This window comes from Balaenoptera ricei, chromosome 13 (assembly GCF_028023285.1).
Source record: "Balaenoptera ricei isolate mBalRic1 chromosome 13, mBalRic1.hap2, whole genome shotgun sequence".
Classification (NCBI taxonomy): Eukaryota; Metazoa; Chordata; class Mammalia; order Artiodactyla; family Balaenopteridae; genus Balaenoptera; species Balaenoptera ricei.
In genome coordinates this window covers 70,920,710-70,947,270 of record NC_082651.1, presented here as the reverse complement: position 1 = coordinate 70,947,270, position 26,561 = coordinate 70,920,710, and the positions used below count along the sequence as shown (strand labels likewise).

General features: G+C 38.0%; 1 protein-coding gene across 3 annotated transcripts in view; it reads right to left on the bottom strand.

Annotated features, from left to right (window-relative positions):
• MAP4K3 (mitogen-activated protein kinase kinase kinase kinase 3) overlaps positions 1-26,561 on the bottom strand; it is a 198,221-nt gene that overhangs the window by 94,932 nt on the left and 76,728 nt on the right. For 2 of the 3 annotated variants that reach the window (XM_059943542.1, XM_059943544.1), the window contains exon 3: positions 2,313-2,403. In XM_059943542.1, the coding sequence (XP_059799525.1) occupies positions 2,313-2,403 (91 nt within the window). Of the gene's footprint in view, positions 1-1,352; positions 1,417-2,312; positions 2,404-26,561 lie in introns of those variants that run through there. The other variant, XM_059943545.1, reaches the window with a different exon arrangement.

The following is a 26,561-nucleotide window of genomic DNA, read 5'->3' as shown; positions in this document are numbered from 1 at the left end:
AGAGTTGTGCTATTTTGCCCCAAGTCTCAACAAAAATGAATACAAACCCAAAAGGAATTCTGCATTCCGGTAACAAGATCAAACGTTTTGCTGCCTAACCTGTGTGGGAAGGCTCTCGCCTAAGTAACCCAGAAAGTCAAATGTCCAGTTTAGTTTAGTGTTACTTTTTGAGTTTTGGCGGGGGTGGGGGGGTGGGGGGGGGTGGGGCGGGTGGGGGTGAAATACTGGAAGTTTATTTGGTCAACTTTTTTGGCAAGGAAGTAGAAAGGCCAAGTCAAAAGTCATGTGATCCATAAGCACAATACCACAGAAAGAACTAGGACCCTCCTCTGTCAATAACTTGAAATGAGACTGTGAACTAAATACTCAATGTGAAACTCTCAAACACCTTATTTGTAAAATGGAAATAATATTTACCATAGAGTAATATTCCTAAGAGTGTTGTTGAAAGGATCAAATTAGGCACTAACCTGATGGTATTTAAAAAACAGTTAACAGTAATAGTAATCATAGCAATAGTAGTAGTAATGCAAGTTAACATTTATTGAGCATTTATTATGTTCTAACCATTGTTCTTAACACTTTACTTGTATTTACCAATTACCCTTGTAGTTATCACATCATGTATCTATTATTATTATCCTTATTTTATAGATGAGGAAATGGAGGCACAGAGTGGCTAAGTAATTTGCCATAAGCCACAAAGTTAGTAAGTGATGGAGTCAGGACTCAACCAACCCAACCAACCTGACTCCAGAACTCAAGCTCTAAACTACCAACTATACTACCGTCTCTGTGGCAAAAAGATCATGCTCATTTCACCACACCAAGGTTGCCATGTAAGTGGGTGGGGCTCTCCTGGAATAACAGGTTAGGCTTTGGATGGTCCCATACTTCTGGAAGACTCAGACCATGTTTGAGAAATTCTCAGTTCAATGTCCCTGGGGAAACACAAAAACTCTTTAAAAAAGATCTGTTTGCTCTTGGGGGAAGAAAACTTTGTAATGCTTCTCCCAAATGAGTCTAAGTAGGATCATTTTGTTAGGACCAATAACAGTGAAACAAATTGTTTTGAAGTGATAATTTTAATGTGTCGGCAGAAATCAGTTATTTGTATCATGAGCTTAAATGATTGTAAGAGACTTCTTTGAGCTGACGGAGTAACTGCCTGTGCTGGGTCTGTCCGTAAGATAAAAACGGATGCAGAAACTATTGTTAGGTTGTTGTCTGAACCACCCACCATTAAAGCAGTTTTAAATTGGCTGTTAAAGAACCCATTCAAAATGTTTAACAGTCACTGACCTCGGGGTAGCACCTGTCCCTATGTGAACTAAAGTCCCCATTAAACCCACCCTTTGACCTCGATGAAGGTGGGCAATCAAAGCTATCCAAGAGTGGTCAGAATCAAGAAGAGCCGGTCCGCCTGGCTTTTCACAAGCTGGAAGGAAGAGAGGGCAGAACTGCCCCGTCTTTTCCATATGCTGTGCCTGCATCAGAAAAGAAGTGTTTTGTACTTGGCTCACAGACAGAATGGGAGCTGTAATAGGATACATCCTTATTCTTACCCTACAGTATATGGGAACCAAACAGAAGAGTTTTTTAAATACCGAAGAAAACATTCTCTAATCCTTCCCCCTTGGAAGGAAGCTTGGAAACAACTAGGCCACAGTGCTCAACTCAACTGCATACAGAAGTGAATGGAAACACAAGATCTGACCTTGAGGTCATCCCCTATGCAATATGACCTGGGGAACCTGGCTTGGTCCTGCCAAACCAAAACAAGGGGTGGCAAATTCAGTCTTTCTAAGTTCACTTTAGGACCTGGGAAAATAAGAAGTTAGTAAAATAATTATAATTCCTAGTCCTCCGGATAAAATGAAGGGAAGGGATGATGCAATACTTTGAGGCTAGAAGCACAAAAGAAAAAAAAGGTTCTAAAGGTTCTAATAAAAACAACAGATATACTGTGTAAATTCACCCAAGACCAGAAGAAAGGGGCAACAGAATGGCGTATTTAGATCTCTGGTCTACCACAGGAAGACTAACCATAAAAGTCAGTTTTTACTTGCCAGCTTCCTCATTGAAACTACACCCAGAATTCCCAAGAGTATAACAGACAAATCACAGACTATGGTATTGGTTACAGAATTAACATAAAGAGGTCATAAATAAAAATTCCATTCATATGAAAATATCTTTTTTTCAAAGCATGAAGAAAACTACAAAACATGGTATTAGAGCTAACTTTATTTTGTTAAATATTAGGTGATGGAAATCATTACTGCTTTTCATAAGGGAAACAAACAATGTACCTGAGATAGCTTCCAAAATAAGCAACAATATTTGGGTGCTTACAGTCTTTCATCATAATAATTTCTTGCTGCACAACTGCAAAGTCTTCTCCTAGAATAAAAAATAAGCAAGTTGAATATTTAGTAAGTAAATTTCAAAATGTCGATTTGTTTCAAAACGTAATAAATAATGTTATTGATATTATTTTTAATGACAATTTCAGTCCTTTCTTGACAGAAAGTAAAGTACAATGATTAAAAGTATGAACTCTGGTCCCAGACTATGTTGGATTCAAATCCCAACTCTGTCCCTTACTAAGCTGTGTGCCAATTTCTTCCTCTGTAAAATAGGGATAAAACTAATAATAATCTATCTCATATGGCTATTGTAAGGGTTAAGTGGGCTAATGTATGTAAAATGCTTAGAACAGTATCTGACACAGAGTAAGCACTAGATAAGCATTTGCTATTATTACAATTATGCCTTGGATATAATCATCATATAATTCACTAGAAATACATTATGTTTTCCCTTTCTTAGCAAATAACATTTAATATAATTTTATTTATTTATTTATTTTTGGCTGCGTTGGGTCTTCGTTGCTGTGCGTGGGCTTTCTCTAGTTGTGGCAAGCAGGGGCAACTCTTCGTTGCAGTGTGTGGGCTTCTCCTTGCGGTGGCTTCTCTTGATGCGGAGCACGGGCTCTAGGCACGTGGGCTTCAGTAGTTGTGGCACGCGGGCTCAGTAGTTGTGGCTCACGGGCTCTAGAGCGCAGGCTCAGTAGTTGTGGTGCACGGTCTTAGTTGCTCTGTGAACCCGTGTCCCCTGCACTGGCAGGCGGATTCTTAACCACTGCGTCGCTAGGGAAGTCCCAACATTTAATATAATTTTGCACAAGGAAGCAATTCTTTTTTAAGTTAGGGCAGGAACCCTTATACACCGAGACTATCAAACGTACCTCCACAGCTCTCTTGGTAGAGCTGAGAGGCCTTACTCTAGCAGTACTGGTTTACCAGAAGGCACCCCCCGCCACAGGCCTATCCTGTATTCGAGTGCCTTGCTCCAGCTGTGTTGGGATGTAGAATGGGACTGTATTTAAGCCTGGTCAGACTATAAGCAAGTATCTCTCTCCTTCTACTCCCTCCCTGCCCAAATTCTTCAAAATAAGATCTGGCAATCCTATAACAGTGTCACACACTATGGTTCCTGAATGAACATTTGTCATGGAGAGAGACAGAACTGAATGCAAATGTGGTAAACCAGAGACTAAGCAGAAAGAGAACACGTGGAAGTGCTTGCATTGAAATCAAAGCAGCTTTGTATTACTAATTCAGTTTTTAAAGCATTATATACTATGAATAGCCTGATTAAATGTATATTAGTGGCAAAATCAAAAATAGGTTTCCCAAACTAAAGTTTAAATCGTAAATATGAGGTTGTTATGGCAAGCCCTGACACTTCTGGCCTGGCATTTTCCTACTGTAAATGTAACCGAGGCTTGAAAGTAGCCTAACCATGAACCATCTGAACTCAATATCAAAACCAACCTTGCTGCCCCAGTGACAAGGGAAGAAGTAGTAGAGAAGAGACAGTATGTCAGATTCGTAATTTCTGCAATGAAATGAGTACAAAATCAAAGTTCTCCAAAGGGAGAATAGAAAATTTTTATGCCTTCAAAATCTCAAAAGAAAGTCACTGAACTAGGATCTTCTGGGTTTACTTCCCACCAGTAAGAATTTCTGATTCAGTATATTAAGAAAAATCCAAGATAAACATAATAAAGCCATAATGAGACTAACTCCAATTTTCAGGGATATACAAAATACTTTGAAAGTTCTAAATTTTGCTTTTCACCTGCCTTTCGATTATACTTTCCCCAATTCAGTGACTGGGTTATATGAGATCATAACTGGGTTACATGAGATCAAAGTTGATACAGTCAGCACGAACTCTAGGACTAGTTTAATAGTTAGAGGACAGCAGCTCTCTTTCTAGGAGCAGCCCTGAAGTTGTTAGTCGTCACACAACCTCCAAGGCAGCCAGCTTTAGAATAACACTGATCTGCAGAAAACACTGAGAAGAAACATGAAAAGGGGGGAAGGAGGAAGGCACATGACCAGTGTAATTGAGCTACTACAGGAAGCCTCATCTGCCTGGTAATTTTCAGATATACCTGTTCATGACCAATAAACTCCTTGTACTGTTTAAGCCACTTTGAGTTGTGGTTTCTATTATACCTGTAAGCATCACTGCATCAATGTCTTCATGTCTATGTCCTCACTGGAATGTTACATCGTCTAGGACAGGATGATACCTTCATCATTTCTGTATCCCTAGCACCTAATATGCAATCAATGAAGCTGTTGCCTGAATGAATCATAATAATAGCATAATCATAATCGTAATCATAGCACGTAATTCTACATGATGACTCTAAATCAGGAGCATCTGCTTTTGGTTTAATTTCATCCAGTTATTAGCATGTTTTATACAATTGTTTGTTTGCTACTCCTGTGGTTTCACTAAAATCTATGAATGGCTTTTTAAGCCTTCAACTACGTCTTTCCCAGGAAATGTTGTTGATCCAAAGTGCATCCTTTTTGTCCTATTAAGTCACCTCCATGTGATTATGACAATGGCCAAATTAAATTCAGTATTTTTGTGGGGAAAAAATCCAAAGAAAAATTCCACAATTTGATTTTTAAAGGTAACTGAAAAAGGTAATTTGGGTAGGAAAAAAGAAAGCAGTTTAATACATTAATTAATCCAAAGGAGCCTAACAGAGTTAAAGGACTTTCTTCAAAGTTCAAGAGAAATACATTCTAAAGGATAAATTAACAGCCCCCCCCCGAATGGTATGGTTAGACAAGATAATCTTGAAAAATTCTTTCCAATTCTGAGAGTCTATGAGTTTTCGGTAAAATTTTTGACATTAAAGTGAAGAATACATTTTCCAAAGATGGCAAAAATAAAAACAAAACCTAATTGAGAAAAATAAGCAAGCCTACAAGTAGAGCAGATCATGAATAAATCAAGTAGACAGGCAGAAAAATACAAACTTACATATGCAAAGTTCTCAGAATAAATAGGACACAATACTAAGTGTTCAATAAATGTTAACTATATGTAGTAGGCCGAATAATGGCCCCAAAGATGGCCAGGTCCTAACCTCTGAAACCTGTGAACGTTACCATACATGGCAAAAAGGGGCGTACAAGTATGCTTACGTTAAAGATCTTGTGATGGGGAGATTATCGTGAATTATCTGGGTGGGCCCTTAATGTAATCACAAGTGTCCTTATAAGAAGAGGCAGAGGGAGACTTGACTATAAGAAGGCAAGGAGCAAGATGCTATGTTGCTGGCTTTGAGGATGGAGGAAGAGGCCAAAAATGAACGAATGCAAGGAATGCAGCTCTAGAAGCTAGAAGAGGCAAGGAAATTGATTTTCCCTTACAGTATTCAGAGGAAGGCAGCCCTGCTAAGACTTTGATCTCGACCCAGTGAAACACACTTTGGACTTCTAAATTCCAGAACTTTAAGAGAATAAATTTGTGCTGTTGCAAGTCACCAAGTTTGTAGAACTTGTTAACATAGCCATAGGAAACTAATACACAATTACTATCAACATTATCACTGTGGCAGAGCTGGCTAGCCATTCACAAATAATCTGTGCTCTCCCTTCCATAGTGTGGAAGTTACTGATGGGAGGCAATTATCCCGTCAAAAGACAACATTTCCCAGTCAACGTGATGTGCCCAAGAGAACAGTTCTTGCCAATGGAATGTGAGCAAAAATAATGTGTTATTTTCCTACTCTCTCTTTTCCCATTAGCAGGCTACATGACACTGTGAGGTCCCAGAAAATGCAAGAAGTCTGGGTCCCTGAGTCACCTAAAGAAAGAAAGTCATCCAACAACTTGAACATCTGCTCTAAACTATTGCATAAACTTGAAATAAAATTATATTATGATCTAGCTTAGTTATTACAGTAGTTAGCATTATCCTAAACTGATATAATTATTACCATCCAGTTATGAAAAAGGTTGTCCAAACCGTAGGAGGGGCTTCACAAATGTTTTAGTGGGTTAACAAACACGAGACTCTGTCCCTCTAATAGAGCACAGATATGATGAACAAGATTATAGGCACTTCTATTTGCTTTTATTTTTTATACAATTTACTTTATTTTTTAATACAATACTTTCTGGTAAAAAGCTATATTTAGTCAAATATGTGAGAGCAAAAGGACACTTGAATGTTATGGGGGTGGGTCTCTCCCTGAAAACTACAATAAAACATAGACTCCCTAATACTTCCTTGCCTTGTTTGTTTATTTATTTATTTATTTATTTTTAGTTTTGGCTGCATTGGGTCATCATTGCTGCACATTGCTTCAGGCTTTCTCTAGTTGCGGCGAGCAGGGGCTACTCTTCGTTGCGGTGCGCGGGCTACTCTTCGTTGCGGTGCGCAGGCTTCTCTTGTTGTGGAGCACGGGCTCTAGGCGTGCAGGCTTCAGTAGTTGCGGCATGTGGGCTCAGTAGTTGTGGCTCGTGGGCTCTAGAGCACAGGCTCAGTAGTTGTGGTGCATGGGCTTAGTTGCTCTGTGGCATGTGGGATCTTCCTGGACCAGGGCTCGAACCCGTGTCCCTTGCATTGGCAGGTGGATTCTTAACCGCTGCGTCACTGGGGAGGCCCTCTTGCCTTTTTAGATACAAACTGACAATCACGGTATTTCCAACATTTCATACAATTATTTACTTTTTCTTTGACAAAATAATACATAATCTTAGATCAAACTGATAACCAACTGCCTTTTTGGTATGCCTAATTATTTTTACTGGCGTCAACTGTATTCAGTTTATAAGACCTACTCTTCTTATCATTAACATAAGCACTTTGACTTAATAAACTATCCACTCACATTTTTAACAAATAAGCAAAAAAATTCAACAAAGCGGGCTTCCCTGCTGGCGCAGTGGTTGAGAATCTGCCTGCCAATGCAGGGGACACGGGTTCGAGCCCTGGTCTGGGAAGATCCCACATGCCACGGAGCAACTGGGCCCGTGAGCCACAATTACTGAGCCTGCGCGTCTGGAGCCTGTGCTCCGCAACAAGAGAGGCCGCGATGGTGAGAGGACTGCGCACCGCGATGAAGAGTGGCCCCCGCTCGCCGCAACTAGAGAAAGCCCTTGCACAGAAACGAAGACCCAACACAGCCATAAAAAAAAAAAAAAAAAAAAAAAATTCAATAAAGCAAATAATTACACAAACACTGGTGTTAGATAAATATGGTAAAGTTGTTGAAACAGAACTACTGGCTGGGAGGTAGCATTATCATTTTGTGCTTTTTAACAGTTTATGTATCTAAGTCCAAGTAATTGTAATGAAGGCAACTGATGTGTATCTGCACACTGAGTGGAAGTAGAGGTTATATGAAAAGCAAACAGGGGAAATGTAAGGATTATCTGTATTGGGAGGTGAAACAACAGACAAGTCCTTAGGAAACCAACTCTTGGTCTATTTGTAAACTGTGTATTTTCTGTTTCTGTAGTTCTTTCCCCTATGAAGGAAACGAGTTTACATGTCACCGTCAATTACCTTTTGTTTGTTGTTTCTTATGTCAATTCTTTGTTTTTTTATATCTTTATATCTCTCTTCTAAATGTTTAACATTTAGAATATCTAAATGTTATTTATATTTACTTATATCTAAATATAAATGTTATTTATATTTATTTATATCTAAATATCTCTCTTCTAGATGTTTAACATGTTCATGACTCTCAGAAGCTGCCATCGTTTTCCAGAAGTGTCTTGACAAATGTCATGATAATGAAATAATTCTTTGCAGTATCAAAAGTTAATTTACATGGTAACTAACAATAGAGCAAGATTAGAATTTAAAATACTTTAAATTATAATTTTTAAAGAGTGTAAAAGGAAGTTAACTTGTTATAGATCTGATTTACCTTTTAGCATACAAGTATGTAAAGAAATATATGTGTGTGTATTTGTGTATATATACTATTTGTGAAAATATCTAATGCTTTCATCTGGGTAAAGATGAATAGTTATTCTTAGGACGTTCCCTGTTGAGAAAACATTCAACAACCACCATACACTGAGCAGCTAATATGATATAAAAGAGAACGTACTAGAGACCATGAGTAGAGTTCCAGAAATGAACAAGACTTTCCTTGACTTTAAGAAACTTACAGGAGACATAAAATGTGCACAATCATAACTATAACAGCTTAAAGTCAAACCTTAAATAACTCCCTTTCTTTTTCTTTTTTTAAAATTTATTCAACAGATCGTTATTGAACAATTATGTGCCAGCAATGGGACTGCATCAGTAAAAAATAATACAAACAAAAATCCCTGACTTTGTAGAGCTTATATTCTAATGTAAGTAGACAGGCAATAGACAAGATAGATCAGTAAAATTGTATAGTACATTAGAAGGTGTTGAGTACTAAGGTGAAAAATGAAGCAAAGGAGGGAATAGGGATTTAGCAGGAATGACTAAAGAGAGCAGGTGAGGAAGATGAGATTTGACTGAAGATACAAATGAGGGAAGGGAGCCACTGAAAAGGCTCAAGCTGCTCAGCTTTTTCTAGGAACAGTAAGCAGGTTGCTGTGACTGCAGCGGAGTGAGCTGGGAGAGAGTGCAGAAGATGAGGATGAAGAGGGGGCACATCATATATGAGGACTTTGGCTTTTACCCTGAGACAACAATCTGTTGAAATGTTTTCAGCAAAGACCTGACATGTTAATCTGATTTAAAAGTATCACCCTGACTGCTGGGTGGAGCAACGGTGGAAGCCGGGAAATCATTTAGAAGATTTTTTTGGCCCCGCTGCTCGGCTTGTGGGATCTTAGCTCCTCAACCAGGGATCGAACCCATGCCCCCTGCAGTGGAAGCACCGAGTCCTAACCACTGGACCACCAAGGAAGTCCCTAGAAGATTATGTATTAATCCCTGGAGATGTGCAGTGGCTTGCACCAGGGTGGGAGCAATGATGATGATAAAATGTGATCAGCAACTGGATCTATTTTGAAGACAGAGCCAACCGGTTCAGTCTGGTTGGAGGTGGAGTACGAGAAAATGAGATGAGTTAAATATGACTTTCAAATTTATGGTCTGAGCAACTGGAAAGATGGAGTTGTCATTCATTGAAATGGATAACTCCCTTATTTCTATAACATTAAATCTATACTTTGCTGCTGGACTCACCATGTCTAGCACAGTGTCATAATTAAGGACATATATTTTGGAATCAGAATATTGAACTATGGGGAATTCCCTGGCGGTCCAGTGGTTAGGACTCCAAGCTTCCACTGCAGGGGGCCCTGAATAGATCCTTGGTCCGTGAACTAAGATGCCTCATGCTGCGTGGTGCGGCCAAAAAATAAATATATTGAACTATGAAACCTGGTTTCACAACTTTCTGGTTGTATGATCTTGGGCAAATTCATTCATATTCATATTCTCTCTCTCTGAGTTCAGGTTCCTCATTATGAAATGGAGATAACAGTGTCTCCCTCTTAAGGTTATTGTAAGGATTAAATGAAAGAATACTTGTTAAGTACGCAGAACAAGGCCTCAAACATAATGTTTAATAACTATTACCTCTATTATTATCACCCAGTATGATTTGTTATTTGTAATCCTACATCATTTCTCCTACTCTTCTCCCTCTTACTCTGCTTCAGCCACACTGGCCTCCTTGCTCTTCCTTGAATATCATACACAGCTCCTGACTCAGAACCTTTGCACTTTCTATTCAGCTACCTGCAGTGCTCTTTTCCTCCCAGCTGCCTTGCTTTCTCACTTCCTCCAGGGTTCTACTCAACTGTTGCCTTTAAGATGAGACCTTCTCTGATATCCCTATATAAAATTGCTACCCACAACGACAACTCCACAACACCCTTACTCTGCTTTATTTTTCTCCACAGCACTTATCACATCTAATATATTACATGTTTATTTATTCACTCTGTCTCCCAACACATAATAGGGGCACTCAATCTGAAGGAGTTAATGAATTATTCCAGAAGTACGAAGCAATTGAAACCCACAAGTGAAAAAAATAAGGTGGTATGAACAGTAGAAATACAAAATTCTCACTATTTGCAATATATATGATTGTGTTCCTAGAAAGCAAGCAAACAAAAATCAACTGAAAAAAATGACCAGAAACAATTAAAAAAAAAATCCTCAAGTTAGCAAATGAGAACACATACATCAAATTAAATTACGTATCTAAGGAAGAGCTTTAAAATGTGTAGGCCACATTTTAATAAAATACTTTATTTATAAGTATTTTGGGAGTTAAAAGACCTGAAAAAAAAAATGGAAAGACACTTCACTTATGAACAGAAGAATTTACTATGGTAAAGATGGCAATTGTCTCATGAATTAATCTCTGAATTAATGTAATTCCAATCAAAATACTAATTGAATCTTTTTTTGAACATAAAAAATTATAATTAAATTCATCTGGGAAAAATAAACATGAGGGAACAGTTTTGTAATAGGTATTATTTTAAAATAAGTAGCTCTTATTTAAGAATTGATATACCCAGAAGAATTCTCATCTTTTTGATTCTTTGTCTACCGTGGATCATGTTAAATGTCCTGTGGCCAGAGAGAAAAGGAAAAGAAATAAAAATCATCCAAGTCGAAAAGGAAGAAGTAAAATTATCTCTTGCTTGCAGATGATATGATCTTACATGTAGAAAATCCTAATAATTCCACAAGAAAACTGTTAGAATAAATGAATTCAGCAAAGTTGCAGGATACAAAATCAACATATAAAAATCAGTTGTGTTTATATACACAAGCAATGAATAATCAGAAAAGGAAATTAAGAAAACCTCAATTACAATCTCATAAAAGAAGAATAAAATACTTAGGAAAGACCTGTACACTTAAAACTACAAAATCCTGCTGAAATAAATTAGACATATGTAAATGGAAAGACACCCCATATTCATGGATTAGAAGACTTAATATTGTTAAAGTGTCCATACTACCGAAAGTGATCTACAGATTAAATGTAATCCCTCTAAAAATCTCAATGGTATTTTTTACAGAAATAGGAAAACAACCCTAAAAGTCATATGGAACCACCACAAAGGTCCCTGAATATCCAAAACAATCTTGAGAAAGAAGAACAAAACTGGAGGCCTCACATTTCTTGATTTCAAAGCATATTACAAAGTTACAGTAATCAAAACCTTATGGTACTGGCATAAAGACAGACATATAGACCGATGGAACAGAATGGAGAGCCCAGAAATAAACCCACACACATATGGTCAACGGATTTTCAACAAAGGTGCCAAGACTACAGAATGGGGAAAGAATAGTCTCTTCCACAACTGGTGATGGGAACACTGGATATCGACATGCAGAAAAATGAAACTGGACCCACCTCTTACACCATACACAAAAATCAACTCAAAATGGATTAAAGACTTAAACCCAAGACCAGAAACAATAAAACTCCTAAAAGAAAACATAGGGGGGAAACATCTCTAACACTGTTCTTAGAAATAACTTCTTGTTGAGACACAGATGTAGAGAACAGACATATGGACACCAAGGGGGGAAAACTGCGGTGGGGTGGGGATGGTGGTGTGCTGAATTGGGCGATTGGGATTGACATGTATACACTGATGTGTATAAAATTGATGACTAATAAGAACCTGCAGTATAAAATAACAAACAAACAAACAAAACAACTAATACTAAACTTTCATTGGGTTATTTGTATGGAAATATGTTAATATAAATGTTTCAGACATTACATGAAATTTCTAAAAATCTTATATGTTCTGGTATAATGTTATAAGTCATAATTCTAGTTATTACTTTAAAATGTATATCTCAGAAATAACTAAATTTCCTTGTCAATTGCATTATTATGAACTTTCATCAAATCTTTAACCGTGGTCATTTTTAAGTCTTTTGTCATTTACAGACAGTTCTGGGTGTACTCTGATGCTTTTGCAAATATGTTCCTATAAAAGGGTTTCATCTTCAAGGAATTCATGGAAAAGACTCTGACAAGTACAGGTTTCTGGTAACTGACTGTACTGCTGAACTGAATGAATAAGCATTTTCAGAACTCTAATGGAAAACTGATGAACTCATAAAAGTGCTAACAAAAGATCAAGATGAAAAAAAAATTAATTACATGGGACTGAGTGAACTGATGAGGATGATTATAATTTTTGTGACTTTGTTTGAATTAAAAAAAAAAAATCCCACAAGGACTCAGAGGCAAAAAATATACAAATCAATTTGCACTGCAAAGTAAAGGAGCTGTTACACTGGAGGATTACCGGACTGAATGTCAATATTATGACATAGTATGAGTGTTTCGTGTTTGGTAATTGCAATCATTGTTGCTTTTGTTGTGGTCATCCATTTACAATGCTTGGTGTCAGTCTATTTATCTCTTGTAAAAATAAAACACAGTGTGTGTGTGTGAGTGTGAAAAAAAAAAAGAAATAACTTCTTGGATATGATAGGAAAAGAACAAGGAACAAAAGCAAAAATAGACAAGTGGGACTACATTAATCTAGAAAGCTGTTGCAGAGCAAAAAGGCAACCTAAAAAATAAGAGAAAATATTTGCAAACTATATATCTGATAAGAGGTTAATATCCAAACTATATAAGTAACTCCTACAACTCAATAGCAAAAAAAAAAAAAAAAACCCCAAACAAACAAACAAAACACCACCAAAAAACCAAACCCTGATTAAAAAATCAAAGGGCTTGAATAGACAATTCTCCAAAGAAGACATTACAAATGGCCCACAGGTATATGAAAAGTTGTTCAACAACACTAATCAGAAGGGAAATGCAAATCAAAGCCACAATGAGGTATCAACTCACACCTCTTAGGATGGCCACTATAAAAAAATATAGAAAATAACAAGGGTTGAGAAGGATGTGAAGAAATTGGACCACTTGTATACTCTTGGTGGAAATGTAAAATGATGCAGCTGCAATGGAAAACAGAATGGAGGCTGCTCAAAAAATTAAAAATAGAACCATCATATAATCCAGCAATACCACTTCTGGGTATTTAACCAAAAGAATTAAAATCAGGATTTCAAAGATATATTTGCACTCCTATGTTCACTGCAGCATTATTCACAATGGCCAAGAGGTCCAATGATGCATAAATGGACAAAGAAAATGTGGTGTTTGTACATATATATATAATGGAACATTATTCAACCATAAAAAAGAAGGAAATCTTGGCATATGTAACAACATGGATGAACCTTGAGGATATTATGCTGAGTGAAATAAGCCAGTCACAGAAGGATAAGTACTACATGATTCCACTTATGAGGTATCTAAAGTAGTCAAACTCATGGAAACAGAAAGTAGAACGGTGGTTTCCAGGAGCTGGGCAGGGGGTGCGAGGGGTAGTGGGTGCAGCGTGAATGAGGAGCTGCTATTCAGTAGGTCTAGAATTTCAATCATGTTGGAGATCTTCTGTACAACATCAAACTTATAGTTAACAGTACTGCACTATACACTTAAACATTTATTAAGAGGGTAGATCTAATGTTACGTTTTTCAACACACACACACAAACACACACACACACACACACACACACATACACACTGTCCTATGGCCAGAGGAAAAAATTTAAATTTAAACTATGCGAAACAAATAAGGTTTCTCATGCCCATGTTATGGGTACTCACTCACAAATCTTCCTCTATTTTAAACAGAGAGAAATGGGAATATCCACTTATGCTATATGTAAAAGTATTTTAACTGTAAGACGAGTTTTAATTTACCATTTAATATGATACGTGGTACCATTTGAAATACACAATTTATAAACTCCATTTCATACTACAGAAACAATAAATGGAAATAATATTTTTCAGTAAAACCATAGCTCACTCCCCAGAGCTGTGATTCCCTTAAACAAGCTGTCAATTATTATCTCAAACTACAAGAATACCAGGAAATCCAATTACTATCTTAAACTAGGTATCATGAAATCCAATGGCTGGTTTTAAAAAGATAAAATTGGGACTTCTGTGGTGGTGCAGGGGATAAGACTCCATGCTCCCAATGCAGGGGGCCCGGGTTGATCCCTGGTCAGGGAACTAGATCCCACAGGCATGCCGCAACTAAGAGTTCACATGCTACAACTAAGGAGCCGGTGAGCCGCAACTAAGACCCGGCACAACCAAATAAATAAATAATTTTTAAAAAATAAAAAATAAAAAGACAAAATTGGCTTTAAGTAATTACAACATATAGTTATAAAATATTTTTTGTAAAACCACAGAACCAGCACCTAATTTTTAGTTTTTGGAGAAATATTCAAACTATAATTAATACCACACAGAAATATAAAGGAAGTGTTTAATAATCCTACTGACTTCTTGATATTTCAACATATGAAAAATTACTTATAATAGCAATATTTGTATTTTTAAGGATTGAGAATGAAGAAAATGACTCTTCAAAAATTTCATCTGATGAAAATAACTGATAAAGAGAAAAACCACATAACGTTGCAGGATACAAAATTAATGCACAGAAATCTCTTGCATTCCTACACACTAATGATGAAAAATCTGAAAGAGAAATTAAGGAAACACTCCCATTTACCATTGCAACAAAAAGAATAAAATAACTAGGAATAAACCTACCTAGGGAGACAAAAGACCTGTATGCAGAAAACTCTAAGACACTGATGAAAGAAATTAAAGATGATACCAACAGATGGAGAGATATACCATGTTCTTGGATTGGAAGAATCAACATTGTGAAAATGACTATACTACCCAAAGCAACCTACGGATTCAATGCAATCCCTATCAAATTACCAATGGCATTTTTTATGGAACTAGAACAAAAAATCTTAAAATTTGTATGGAGACAAAAAAGACCCTGAATAGCCAAAGTAGTCTGGAGGGAAAAAAATGGAGCAAGAGGAATCAGACTCCCTGACTTCAGACTATACTACAAAGCTACAGTAATCAAGACAATATGGTACTGGCACAAAAACAGAAACATAGATCAGTGGAACAAGATAGAAAGCCCAGAGATAAACCCATGCACCTATGGTCAACTAATCTATGACAAAGGAGGCAAGGATACACAATGGAGAAAAGACAGTCTCTTCAATAAGTGGTGCTGGGAAAACTGGACAGCTCCATGTACAAGAATGAAATTAGAACACTCCCTAACACCATACACAAAAATAAACTCAAAATGGATTCGAGAACTAAAGGTAATACCGGACACTATAAAACTCTTAGAGGAAAACATAGGAAGAACATTCTTTGACATAAATCACAGCAAGATCTTTTTTGACCCACCTCCTACAGTAATGGAAATAAAACCAAAAATAAACAAATGGGACCTAATGAAATGTAAAAGCTTTTGCACAGCAAAGGAAACCATAAACAAGACAAAAAGACAACTCTCAGAATGGGAGAAAATATTTGCAAACGAATCCACAGACAAAGGATTAATCTCCAAAATATATAAACAGCTCATGCAGCTCAATATTAAAGAAACAAACAACCCAATCCAAAAATGGGCAGAAGACCTAAATAGACATTTCTCCAAAGAAGACATACAGATGGCCAAGAAGCACATGAAAAGCTGCTCAACATCACTACTTATTAGAGAAATGCAAATCAAAACTACAATGAGGTATCACCTCACACCAGTTAGAATGGGCATCATCAGAAAATATACAAACAACAAATGCTGGAGAGGGTGTGGAGAAAAGGGAACCCTCTTGCACTATTGGTGGGAATGTAAATTGATACAGCCACTATGGAGAACAGTATGGAGGTTCCTTAAAAAACTGAAAACAGAATTACCATATGATCCAGCAATCCCACTACTGGGCATATACCCTCAGAAAACCATAATTCAAAAAGACACATGCACCCCAATGTTCACTGCAGCACTATTTACAATAGCCAGGTCATGGAAGCAACCTAAATGCCCATTGACAGACGAATGGATAAAGCAGATGTGGTACATATATACAATGGAATATTACTCAGCCATAAAAAGGAACGAAATTGGGTCATTTGTTGAGACGTGGATGGATCTAGAGACTGTCATACAGAGTGAAGTAAGTCAGAAAGAGAAAAACAAATATCGTATATTAACGCATGTATGTGGAACCTAGAAAAATGGTACAGATGAACCGGTTTGCAGGGTAGAAGTTGAGACACAGATGTAGAGAACAAACATATGGACACCAAGGGGGGAAGGCCGCGGAGGGGTGGGGATGGTGGTGTGATGAACTGGGCGATTGGGATTGACATGTATACACTGATGTGTATAAAATTGATGACTAATAAGAACCTGCTGTATAAAAAAATTAATAAAATAAAATTCAAAAATTAAAGAAGAAAAAAAAAAAAGAAAAAGAAAAACCACAGGCCCAAAATGGCATCACTTGTGCTAAAGCCCATGATACCAAACGTAGATTTAATATCTAACCTAAATGCAGTTTCAACGTTCACCAGAAATGTAATCTCAATCAACCAGTTTGGAATTTTCTGGTCAGCATCAATGAGGTAATCTGTCACATGGGCCCTCTCTATTCTCCCTGAGGAAGAAAAGGCAATCTGCATGATAAAACCCTTGCCACTCCCTCCTCCGCAAAAAGAAGATGTCCTGGTCTAAAACTAATCCTTCCTTTTCTTTTGCTAAAGGTCCCCTGCCCCACCCTTCTTCCTATAAAAACCTTCCATTTTGTACAACTCCTAGGAGGGCCATGCCACTTGCTAGACGGGATGCTGCCCGACTCATGAATCACTGAATAAGGCCAGTTAGATGGGGGGACTTCCCTGGTGGTCCAGTGGTAGAGAATCCGCCTTCCAATGCAGGGGACGTGGGTTTGATCCCCGGTCGGGGGACTAAGATCTCACATGCCCCAGGGCAACTAAGCCCGTAGGCACAACTACTGAGCTCAAGCGCCTCAAAGAAAGAGCCCACGTGCCACAAATGATAGAGTCCACGCACCCTGGAACCCGCGCCACAACTAGAGAGAGAAAACTCGCACACCACAACTAGAGAAGCCCATGCGCTGCAACAAAAGATCCTGCATGCTGCAACTAAGACCTGACACAGCCAAAAAAATAAATATTTTAAATATTTTAAAAAGTGGCAGTTTCTTTAAAAAAAAAATCCAATTAATTAGATCTACAAATTTACTCAGTTGAATTTTGTTTTTTAACATAACTTACAGCCTATTTGGCTGTCTTTTAGTTAGTATTCATGATTAACGATGCTTAAGATAAGTATCATTTATACTTGCATAAGTTGTTATGAATCAACTTTGAACGTGGGTTCAACAGGATCAAAAAGAAATTCCCTTACCGAAACTAAGCAGTAAACAATATACCCAGCTTGGTATACCCAAAGTAGTTTCTCTCAGATGATTAGGTTTAGTTTTTGTTTTACAGAAAACATGATCCCCACTCTCAAAAATGTCCTACTCTAATGCAATGTTTATAAACCTTGTTTTCCTAATGACCTCTCCCCGTGAAATTTCATGCCACAGGTATTCTGTATATCTGTTTATGTACTGTATGTATATCTGTGATTCATACATTAAGATTTTTTTCATCCTCAGAGAACCAAATTTCACCGCCTTCTCATGTTAAAGGTATATTTGAGAAAACATTCCCCAGCGGGAACAGATGGTCTCCAGGTAGCGAGGGAAGAATGGCTTAATCGGAGATTCCTGACTAGCTTGTTAGGTCTCCTTTTCTCTTACCTGGATCCAGCTCTTCTTTTGAGAGCCACGTTTATCTATGTAGCTCTAATGGAAGATCCAAAATAAGGCAGGTACCCATAACTCAGAAGTGAATTCCCAGTACGAGTCATCCTACTCTATTAAAAATTACAGCAGCACAGCTAGAGTCTCTGTATGTAAAGTAGGTCTGTAGTAGGCTCAAAAATGTTTCTGGAGTAAGAACAGAAAAAAGGAAAAATAAAGCATGGCACAGATTTTAAACCAAGTGAACAAAATACATGGGTAAAACTTCTATCTTTACCAGGCTTACCAACGAGACCAACAGTCTATTATTCAGAGATAGCTCTAATTTTGAGATGCTTCAAGCTCTCGGATGTTCTGGTGGTTCTCTCTCACAAGGCTTGATTTTGTTTTATTTTTTAAATTTATTTTTAAAAATATTTATTTATTTATTTGGTTGCACTGGGTCTTAGTTGCGGCAGGCGGGCTCCTTAGTTTCGGCTGGTGGGCTCCTTAGTTTTGGCTCGTGGGCTCCTTAGTTGCAGCTCACAGGCTCCTTAGTTGTGGCGTGCATGTGGGATCTAGTTCCCTGACCAGGGATCGAACCCGGGCCCCCTGCATTGGGAGCATGGAGTCTTATCCACTGCACCACCAGGGAAGTCCCCAAGACTTGATTTTAAAATAAAGTTTTATAGTCATTCTTGATCTGTTCTTGAGGTCATGTAGGCATAAAGCACAACCGAATAAAACTCATCCCTGTCCCTTGTCACCTATCAGTCACATTTTAAGTTCTATTCTTTCACCCTAAAATCCTGCCCATCCCTGCCTTCCATGTTACTCAGGTGTGGATGCTGTAACAGGAACAAGTCTTCTTACCACAAGGGTCTCTCTTTTCCAATCTGTCCTATGTACACTGACCACGTTACTAACCTATTTTAAAAAATCCCATCATTCACAAGGTAGAATCTAAATCTCTAGAGTATAACATTTATGGTTCTCCATAAACTATAATCAATCTGCTTTTCACATCTTATTTCCTGCTATGTCCAAACAGAGCATAACCACTGTAGTTAAATGAGACTACTATTTTCCAAACAGGCCTAGTAAGTCAATACCACCTTTGCTTTCGCATTATCCTCATATGAAATACTTATTCTCCATTCTCTTATACTGCCAGCCAAATCCCAGCCAGCCTTAAAGACTCAGCTGAACTCTTCCCTTTCTTAATTACCCCAAGTGAAATGAACCTCTACGGGACCTACCAAGTGAATCAGGAGATATTAACTCTTCTGTCCTATTAGTGTTGTTTCACATGGCATCTTGCCTAGATAGTCCCTATCTAGAGTATTTCACAAGTAAATAGCCAAAGCTAGCTATTCAGAGACCTGTGAACTGATAAAGTTTTTCTAGTCGCAGCCACCACCATTCCTTATTGCCAGCACCACTAACTATATACACACACTCTACTCAACGGGTAAATCCCTACAGTTAGGCTACTTAGACAAGCACTCTGGTTGGGTTTCACATCGGGTAACAAGCTCCCTGAAGGCAGGAACCATGTCTATGTATCTTCTATTCTCAGTAAATTGAGTACTAAATAAATATTCATAAAGCTGAATCACTGAAGTGACACAGGGTTAGGAAGGAGGAAGAAACTGCAGATATACTAAGTAAAGGCCTTTTTTATTTTTGAGCATTATTCCCTTGCAATGTGTAAATATCTGATCTGTCCAGTATAGTCAGCCTCAAGCTGACTATGACATAATATGGCTCTAACACGTTAAAGCGTGGCTAAGCAATCCATGATCAACCTTTGAAAAGTAATTATCACAAATGATGTAACAATGACTGTCTTCATGATGGCAATAAACACATGGCAAGGGATAAACAACTGGTGGCAAGGGATTTAGTAGCACTCTCAGGGAGAGAGGAAAGGGAGCAGATAACTCATGTCCCTGATGTCTTGCCAGTCTATGACGCAAGATGAAGGGAGAGAAAGCACTCTCCTACCTCTCAGGACAGAAAAAACTAACGTCAAAGGCTGACAGGAAAGAAGGTTCATAACATTTAACTTTAGAGATCCATGAAAAAATTGTGGAATGGAGTCTTACTGGTAACTAGTCGCACTTTAAAAATGTTGCTCTACAATTTAATAAACATTGCTCTTGTGGAAACAAAACATAATAACGTATTTTCTCACTACGAAATTTCCCTGCTCATCAATCTCAGTATTTTTCATTGTGTTGGAAGAGGAATGAGCTTCCCCACTTAGAAGAGGTGCTCCCATGAGGTGCTACCTAATTAATCAGTGTTATCTCTCTGCATTTATATTCTACTTTAATAACCAGAGCTATAAACAATACCACAGATGAATAATTACAAGTAACTTTAATTAAATACTATATCTTTAGTGTGAAAAACTAAAGAACAACAGGTCAAGAGAGGAATAAGATCCACAAATAAGATGTGTGGCTTTGGGTAAATTACAAATGGTGTGCCTACTTTCCTGCAATATGAAACGTGAGCGTTAGGCTGAAGAGATGGTTCAAAGAATACTTGCCTGCCACCAGGTAGTTTTCTATGCCAAAATTTTTGAAAGCTATAAAAATCTGACAACCATCCATATAGATGACCTAAAAAGTACCTTATGGCTCTAAAATTCTGACTTTAAAACTCAAAAAGAAAAAAAAAGACAACATAAGAACTTGAAAGTGAAGCCTGAAAGTACCTGTCTGTGAGTTCTATTCTACTACCAAGCTCTGCCACAAGCTCTCATCTGGATCCATTTTAATTTTCTTTTGAAGTTAAGTCTCAAGAGTTGGCAGTGGGCTAGCCCCATCAGAATAAAAACCATAGGAACAAGCCTGCAGTCTGACAAGAGCAGGTTTACTGACCCACTGCGACAAGGAAGACTGTACACCAGGGGAATCTTGGGCCGTCTCACAAAACACAGGAAAAGATAGTTATAACATTTGGGAAAGAGATTGGTTCAAGATGGTGGAGTAGAAGGATGTGCGCTCACTCCCTGTTGTGAGAGCACCGGAATCACAACTAACTGCTGAACAATCATCGACAGGAAGACACTGGAACTCACCGAAAAAGGTACCCAACTTCCAAAGACAAAGGAGAAGCCACAATGAGATGGTAGGAGGGGCGCAATCACAATAAAATCAGATCACACAACTGCTGGGTGGGTGACTCACAAACTGGTGAGCACTTATACCACAGAAGCCCACCCACTGAAGTGAACATTCTGAGTCCTACATCAGGCTTCCCAACCTGGGGGTCCAGCAACAGGATGAGGAATTCCCAGAGAATCAGACTTTGAAGGCTAGTGGGATTTGACTGCAGGACTTCAGCAGGACCGGGGGAAACAGAGACTCCACTCTTGGAGGGCACACACAAAGTACTGTGCGCATCAGAACACAGGGGTAGGAACAGTGACCTCACAGGAGCCTGAACCAGACCTACCTGCTAGTGTTGGAGGGTCTCCTGAAGAGGCAGGGGGTGGCTGTGGCTCACTGCGGGGAAAAGGACACTGGCAACAAAAGTTCTGGAAAGTACTCCTTGGCATGAACCCTCCCAGAGTCCGCCATTAGCCCCAACAAAGAGCCTGTAGCCTCCAGTGCTGGCTTGCCTCAGGCCAAACAACCAACAGGGAGGGAACTCAGCCCCACCCAGCAGCAGACAAATCGATTAATGTTTTACTGAGCTCTGCCCACCAGAGCAACACCCAGCTCTACCCACAACCAGTCCCTCCTATCAGGAAGTTTGCACAAGCCTCTTACATAGCCTCATCCACAAGAGGGCAGACAGCAGAAGCAAGAAGAACTACAATCCTGCAACCTGTGAAACGAAAACCACATTCACAGAAAGATAGACAAAATGAAAAGGCAGAGGACTATGTTCCAGATGAAGGAACAAGATAAAACCTCAGAAAAACAATTAAATGAAGTGGAGATAGGGAACCTTCCAGAAAAAGAATTCAGAGTAATGACGTGACGATGATCCAGGAACTCAAAAAAACAATGGAGGCAAAGATTGAGAAGATTCAAGAAATGTTTAACAAACACCTAGAAGAATTAAAGAACAAACAGAGATGAACAATACGATAACAGAAATGAAAAATACACTAGAAGGAATCAATAGGAGAATAACTGAGGCAGAAGAAGGGATAAGTGACATGGAAGACAGAACGGTGGAATTCACTGCCATGGAACAGAATAAAACAAGAATGAAAAGAAACAAAGACAGCCTAACAGACCTCTGGGACATTAAACGCAACAACATTTGCATTACAAGGGTCCCAGATGGAGAAGAGAGAGAGAAAGAACCCGAGAAAATATCTGAACAGATTATAGTCGAAAACTTCCCTTCCTTTCCCAAAAACACGGGAAAGGAAATAGCCACCCAAGCCCAGGAAGCGCAGAGAGTCCCAGGCAGGATGAACCCAAGGAGAAACACGCCGAGACACATAGTAATCAAGTTGCCAAAAATTAAAGACAAAGAAAAATTATTGAAAGGGAAAAATGACAAATAACATACAAGGGAACTCCCATAAGGCTAACAGCTGATCTCTCAGCAGAAACTCTACAAGCCAGAAGGGAGTGGCATGATATATTTAAAGTGATGAAATGGAAGAACCTACAACCAGGATTACTCTACTGGCAAGGATCTCATTCAGCTTTGACAGAGAAATCAAAAGCTTAACAAACAAGCAAAAGCTAAGAGAATTCAGCACCACCAAACCAGCTCTACAACAAAACCTAAAGGAACTTCTCTAAGTGGGAAACACAAGAGAAGAAAAGGACCTACAAAAACAAACCCAAGACAATTAAGAAAATGGTAATAGGAACATACATACTGATAATTACCTTAAATGTGAATGGATTAAATGCTCCAACCAAAAGACAAAGGCTCACTGAATGGATACAAAAACAAGACCCGTATATATGCTGTCTAAAAGAGACCCATTTCAGACTTAGGGACACATACAGACTGAAAGTGAGGGGATGGAAAAAGATATTCCATGCAAGTAGAAATCAAAAGAAAGCTAGAGTAGAAATATTCATATCTGATAAAACAGACTTAATATTAGAGACTGTTACAAGAGACAAGGAAGGACACTACATAATGATCAAGGGATCAATCCAAGAAGAAGATACAACAATTATAAATATATATGCACCCAACACAGGAGCACCTCAATACATAAGGCAAATGTCAACAGCTATAAAAGAGGAAATCGACAGTAACACACCAATGGACAGATCATCCAGAAAGAAAATTAGTAAGGAAACACAAGCTTTAAATGACACAATAGACCAGATAGATTTAATTGATATTTATAGGACATTCCATCCAAAAACAGCAGATTACACTTTCTTCTCAAGTGCACATGGAATATTCTCCAAGATAGATCACATCTTGGGTCACAAATCAAGCCTCGGTAAATTTAAGAAAATTGAAATCGTACCAAGCAACTTTTCTGACCACAACACTATGAGATTAGAAATGAATTACAGGGAAAAAAACGTAAAAACACAAACACATGGAGGCTAAACAATACACTACCAAATAACCAAGAGATCACTGAAGAAATCAAAAAGGAAATTAAAAAATACCTAGAGACAAATGACAATGAAAACACGATGACCCAAAACCTATGGGATGCAGCAAAAGCAGTTCTAAGAGGGAAGTTTATAGCAATACAATCCTACCTGAAGAAATAAGAAAAATCTCAAATAAACAATCTAACCGTACACATAAAGGAACTAGAGAAAGAAGAACAAACAAAACCCAAAGTTAGCAGAAGGAAAGAACTCATAAAGACCAGAGTAGAAATAAATGAAATAGAAACAAAGAAAACAGTAGCAAAGATCAATGAAACTAAAACCTGGTTCTTTGAGAAGATAATCAAAATTGATAAACCTTTAGCCAGACTCATCAAGAAAAAGAGGGAGAGGACTCAAATCGACAAAATTAGAAATGAAAAAGGAGAAGTTACAACAGACCCCGCAGAAACACAAAGCATCATAAGAGACTACTACAAGCAACTCTATGCCAATCAAATGGACAACCTGGAAGAAAGGGACAAATTCTTAGAAAAGCACAACCTTCCAAGACTGAACCAGGAAGAAGCAGAAAATATAAACAGCCCAATCACAAGCACTGAAATTGAAACTGTGATTAAAAATCTTCCAACAAACAAAAGTCCAGGACCAGATGGCTTCACAGGTGAATTCTATCAAACATGTAGAGAAGAGCTAACACCTATCCTTCTCAAACTCTTCCAAAAAATTGCAGAGGAAGGAACACTCCCAAACTCATTCTATGAGGCCACCATCACCCTGATACCAAAACCAGACAAAAACACTACAAAAAAAGAAAATTACAGACCAATATCACTGATGAATATAGATGCAAAAATCCTCAACAAAATACTAGCAAACAGAATCCAACAACACATTAAAAGGATCATACACCACAATTAAGTGGGATTTATCCCAGGGATGCAAGGATTCTTCAATATATGCAAATCAATCAATGTGATACACCATATTAACAACTTGAAGAATAAAAACTATATGATCATCTCAATAGATGCAGGAAAAGCTTTTGACAAAATTCAACACCCATTTATGATAAAAACTCTCCAGAAAGTGGGCATAGAGGGAACCTACCTCAACATAATAAAGGCCATATATGACAAACCCACAGCAAACATCATTCTCAATGGTGAAAAACTGAAAGCATTTCCTCTAAGATCAGGAACGAGACAAGGATGTCCACTCTCACCACTATTATTCAACATAGTTCTGGAAGTCCTAGCTACGGCAATCAGAGAAGAAAAAGAAATAAAAGGAATACAAATTGGAAAAGAAGAAGTAAAACTGTCACTGTTTGTGGATGACATGATACTATACATAGAGAATCCTAAAACTGCCACCAGAAAACTGCTAGAGCTAATTAATGAATATGGTAAATTTGCAGGATACAAAATTAATGCACAGAAATCTCTTGCATTCCTATACACTAATGATGAAAAATCTGAAAGAGAAAGTATGGAAACACTCCCATTTACCATTGCAACAAAAAGAATAAAATAGCTAGGAATAAACCTACCTAGGGAGACAAAAGACCTGTATGCAGAAAACTCTAAGACACTGATGAAAGAAATTAAAGATGATACCAACAGATGGAGAGATATACCATGTTCTTGGATTGGAAGAATCAACATTGTGAAAATGACTATACTACCCAAAGCAATCTACAGATTCAGTGCAATCCCTATCAAATTACCAATGGCATTTTTTACGGAGCTAGAACAAAAAATCTTAAAATTTGTATGGAGACACAAAAGACCCCGAATAGCCAAAGCAGTCTTGAGGGAAAGAAACGGAGCTGGAGGAATCAGACGCCCTGACTTCAGACTATACTACAAAGCTACAGTAATCAAGACAATATGGTACTGGCACAAAAACAGAAACATAGATCAATGGAACAAGATAGAAAGCCCAGAGATTAACCCACGCACCTATGGTCAACTAATCTATGACAAAGGAGGCAAAGATATACAATGGAGAAAAGACAGTCTCTTCAATAAGTGGTGCTGGGAAAACTGGACAGCTACATGTAAAAGAATGAAATTAGAACACTCCCTAACACCATACACAAAAATAAACTCAAAATGGATTCGAGACCTAAATATAAGACTGGACACTATAAAACTCTTAGAGGAAAACATAGGAAGAACACTCTTTGACATAAATCACAGCAAGATCTTTTTTGACCCACCTCCTACAGTAATGGAAATAAAACCAAAAATAAACAAATGGGACCTAATGAAACGTAAAAGCTTTTGCACAGCAAAGGAAACCATAAACAAGACGAAAAGACAACCCTCCGAATGGGAGAAAATATTTGCAAACGAATCAACGGACAAAGGATTAATCTCCAAAATATATAAACAGTTCATTCAGCTCAATATTAAAGAAACAAACACCCCAATCCAAAAATGGGCAGAAGACCTAAATAGACATTTCTCCAAAGAAGACATACAGATGACCAAGAGGCACATGAAAAGATGCTCAACATCACTAATTATTAGAGAAATGCCAATCAAAACTACAATGAGGTATCACCTCACTCCTGTTAGAATGGGCATCATCAGAAAATCTACAAACAACAAATGCTGGAGAGGGTGTGGAGAAAAGGGAACCCTCTTGCACTGTTGGTGGGAATGTAAATTGATACAGCCACTATGGAGAACAGTATGGAGGTTCCTTAAAAAACTAAAAATAGAATTACCATATCACCCAGCAATCCCACTACTGGGCATATACCCAGAGAAAACCATAATTCAAAAAGACACATGCACCCGAATGTTCATTGCAGCAGTATTTACAATAGCCAGGTCATGGAAGCAACCTAAATGCCCATCAACAGACGAATGGATAAAGCAGATGTGGTACATATATACAA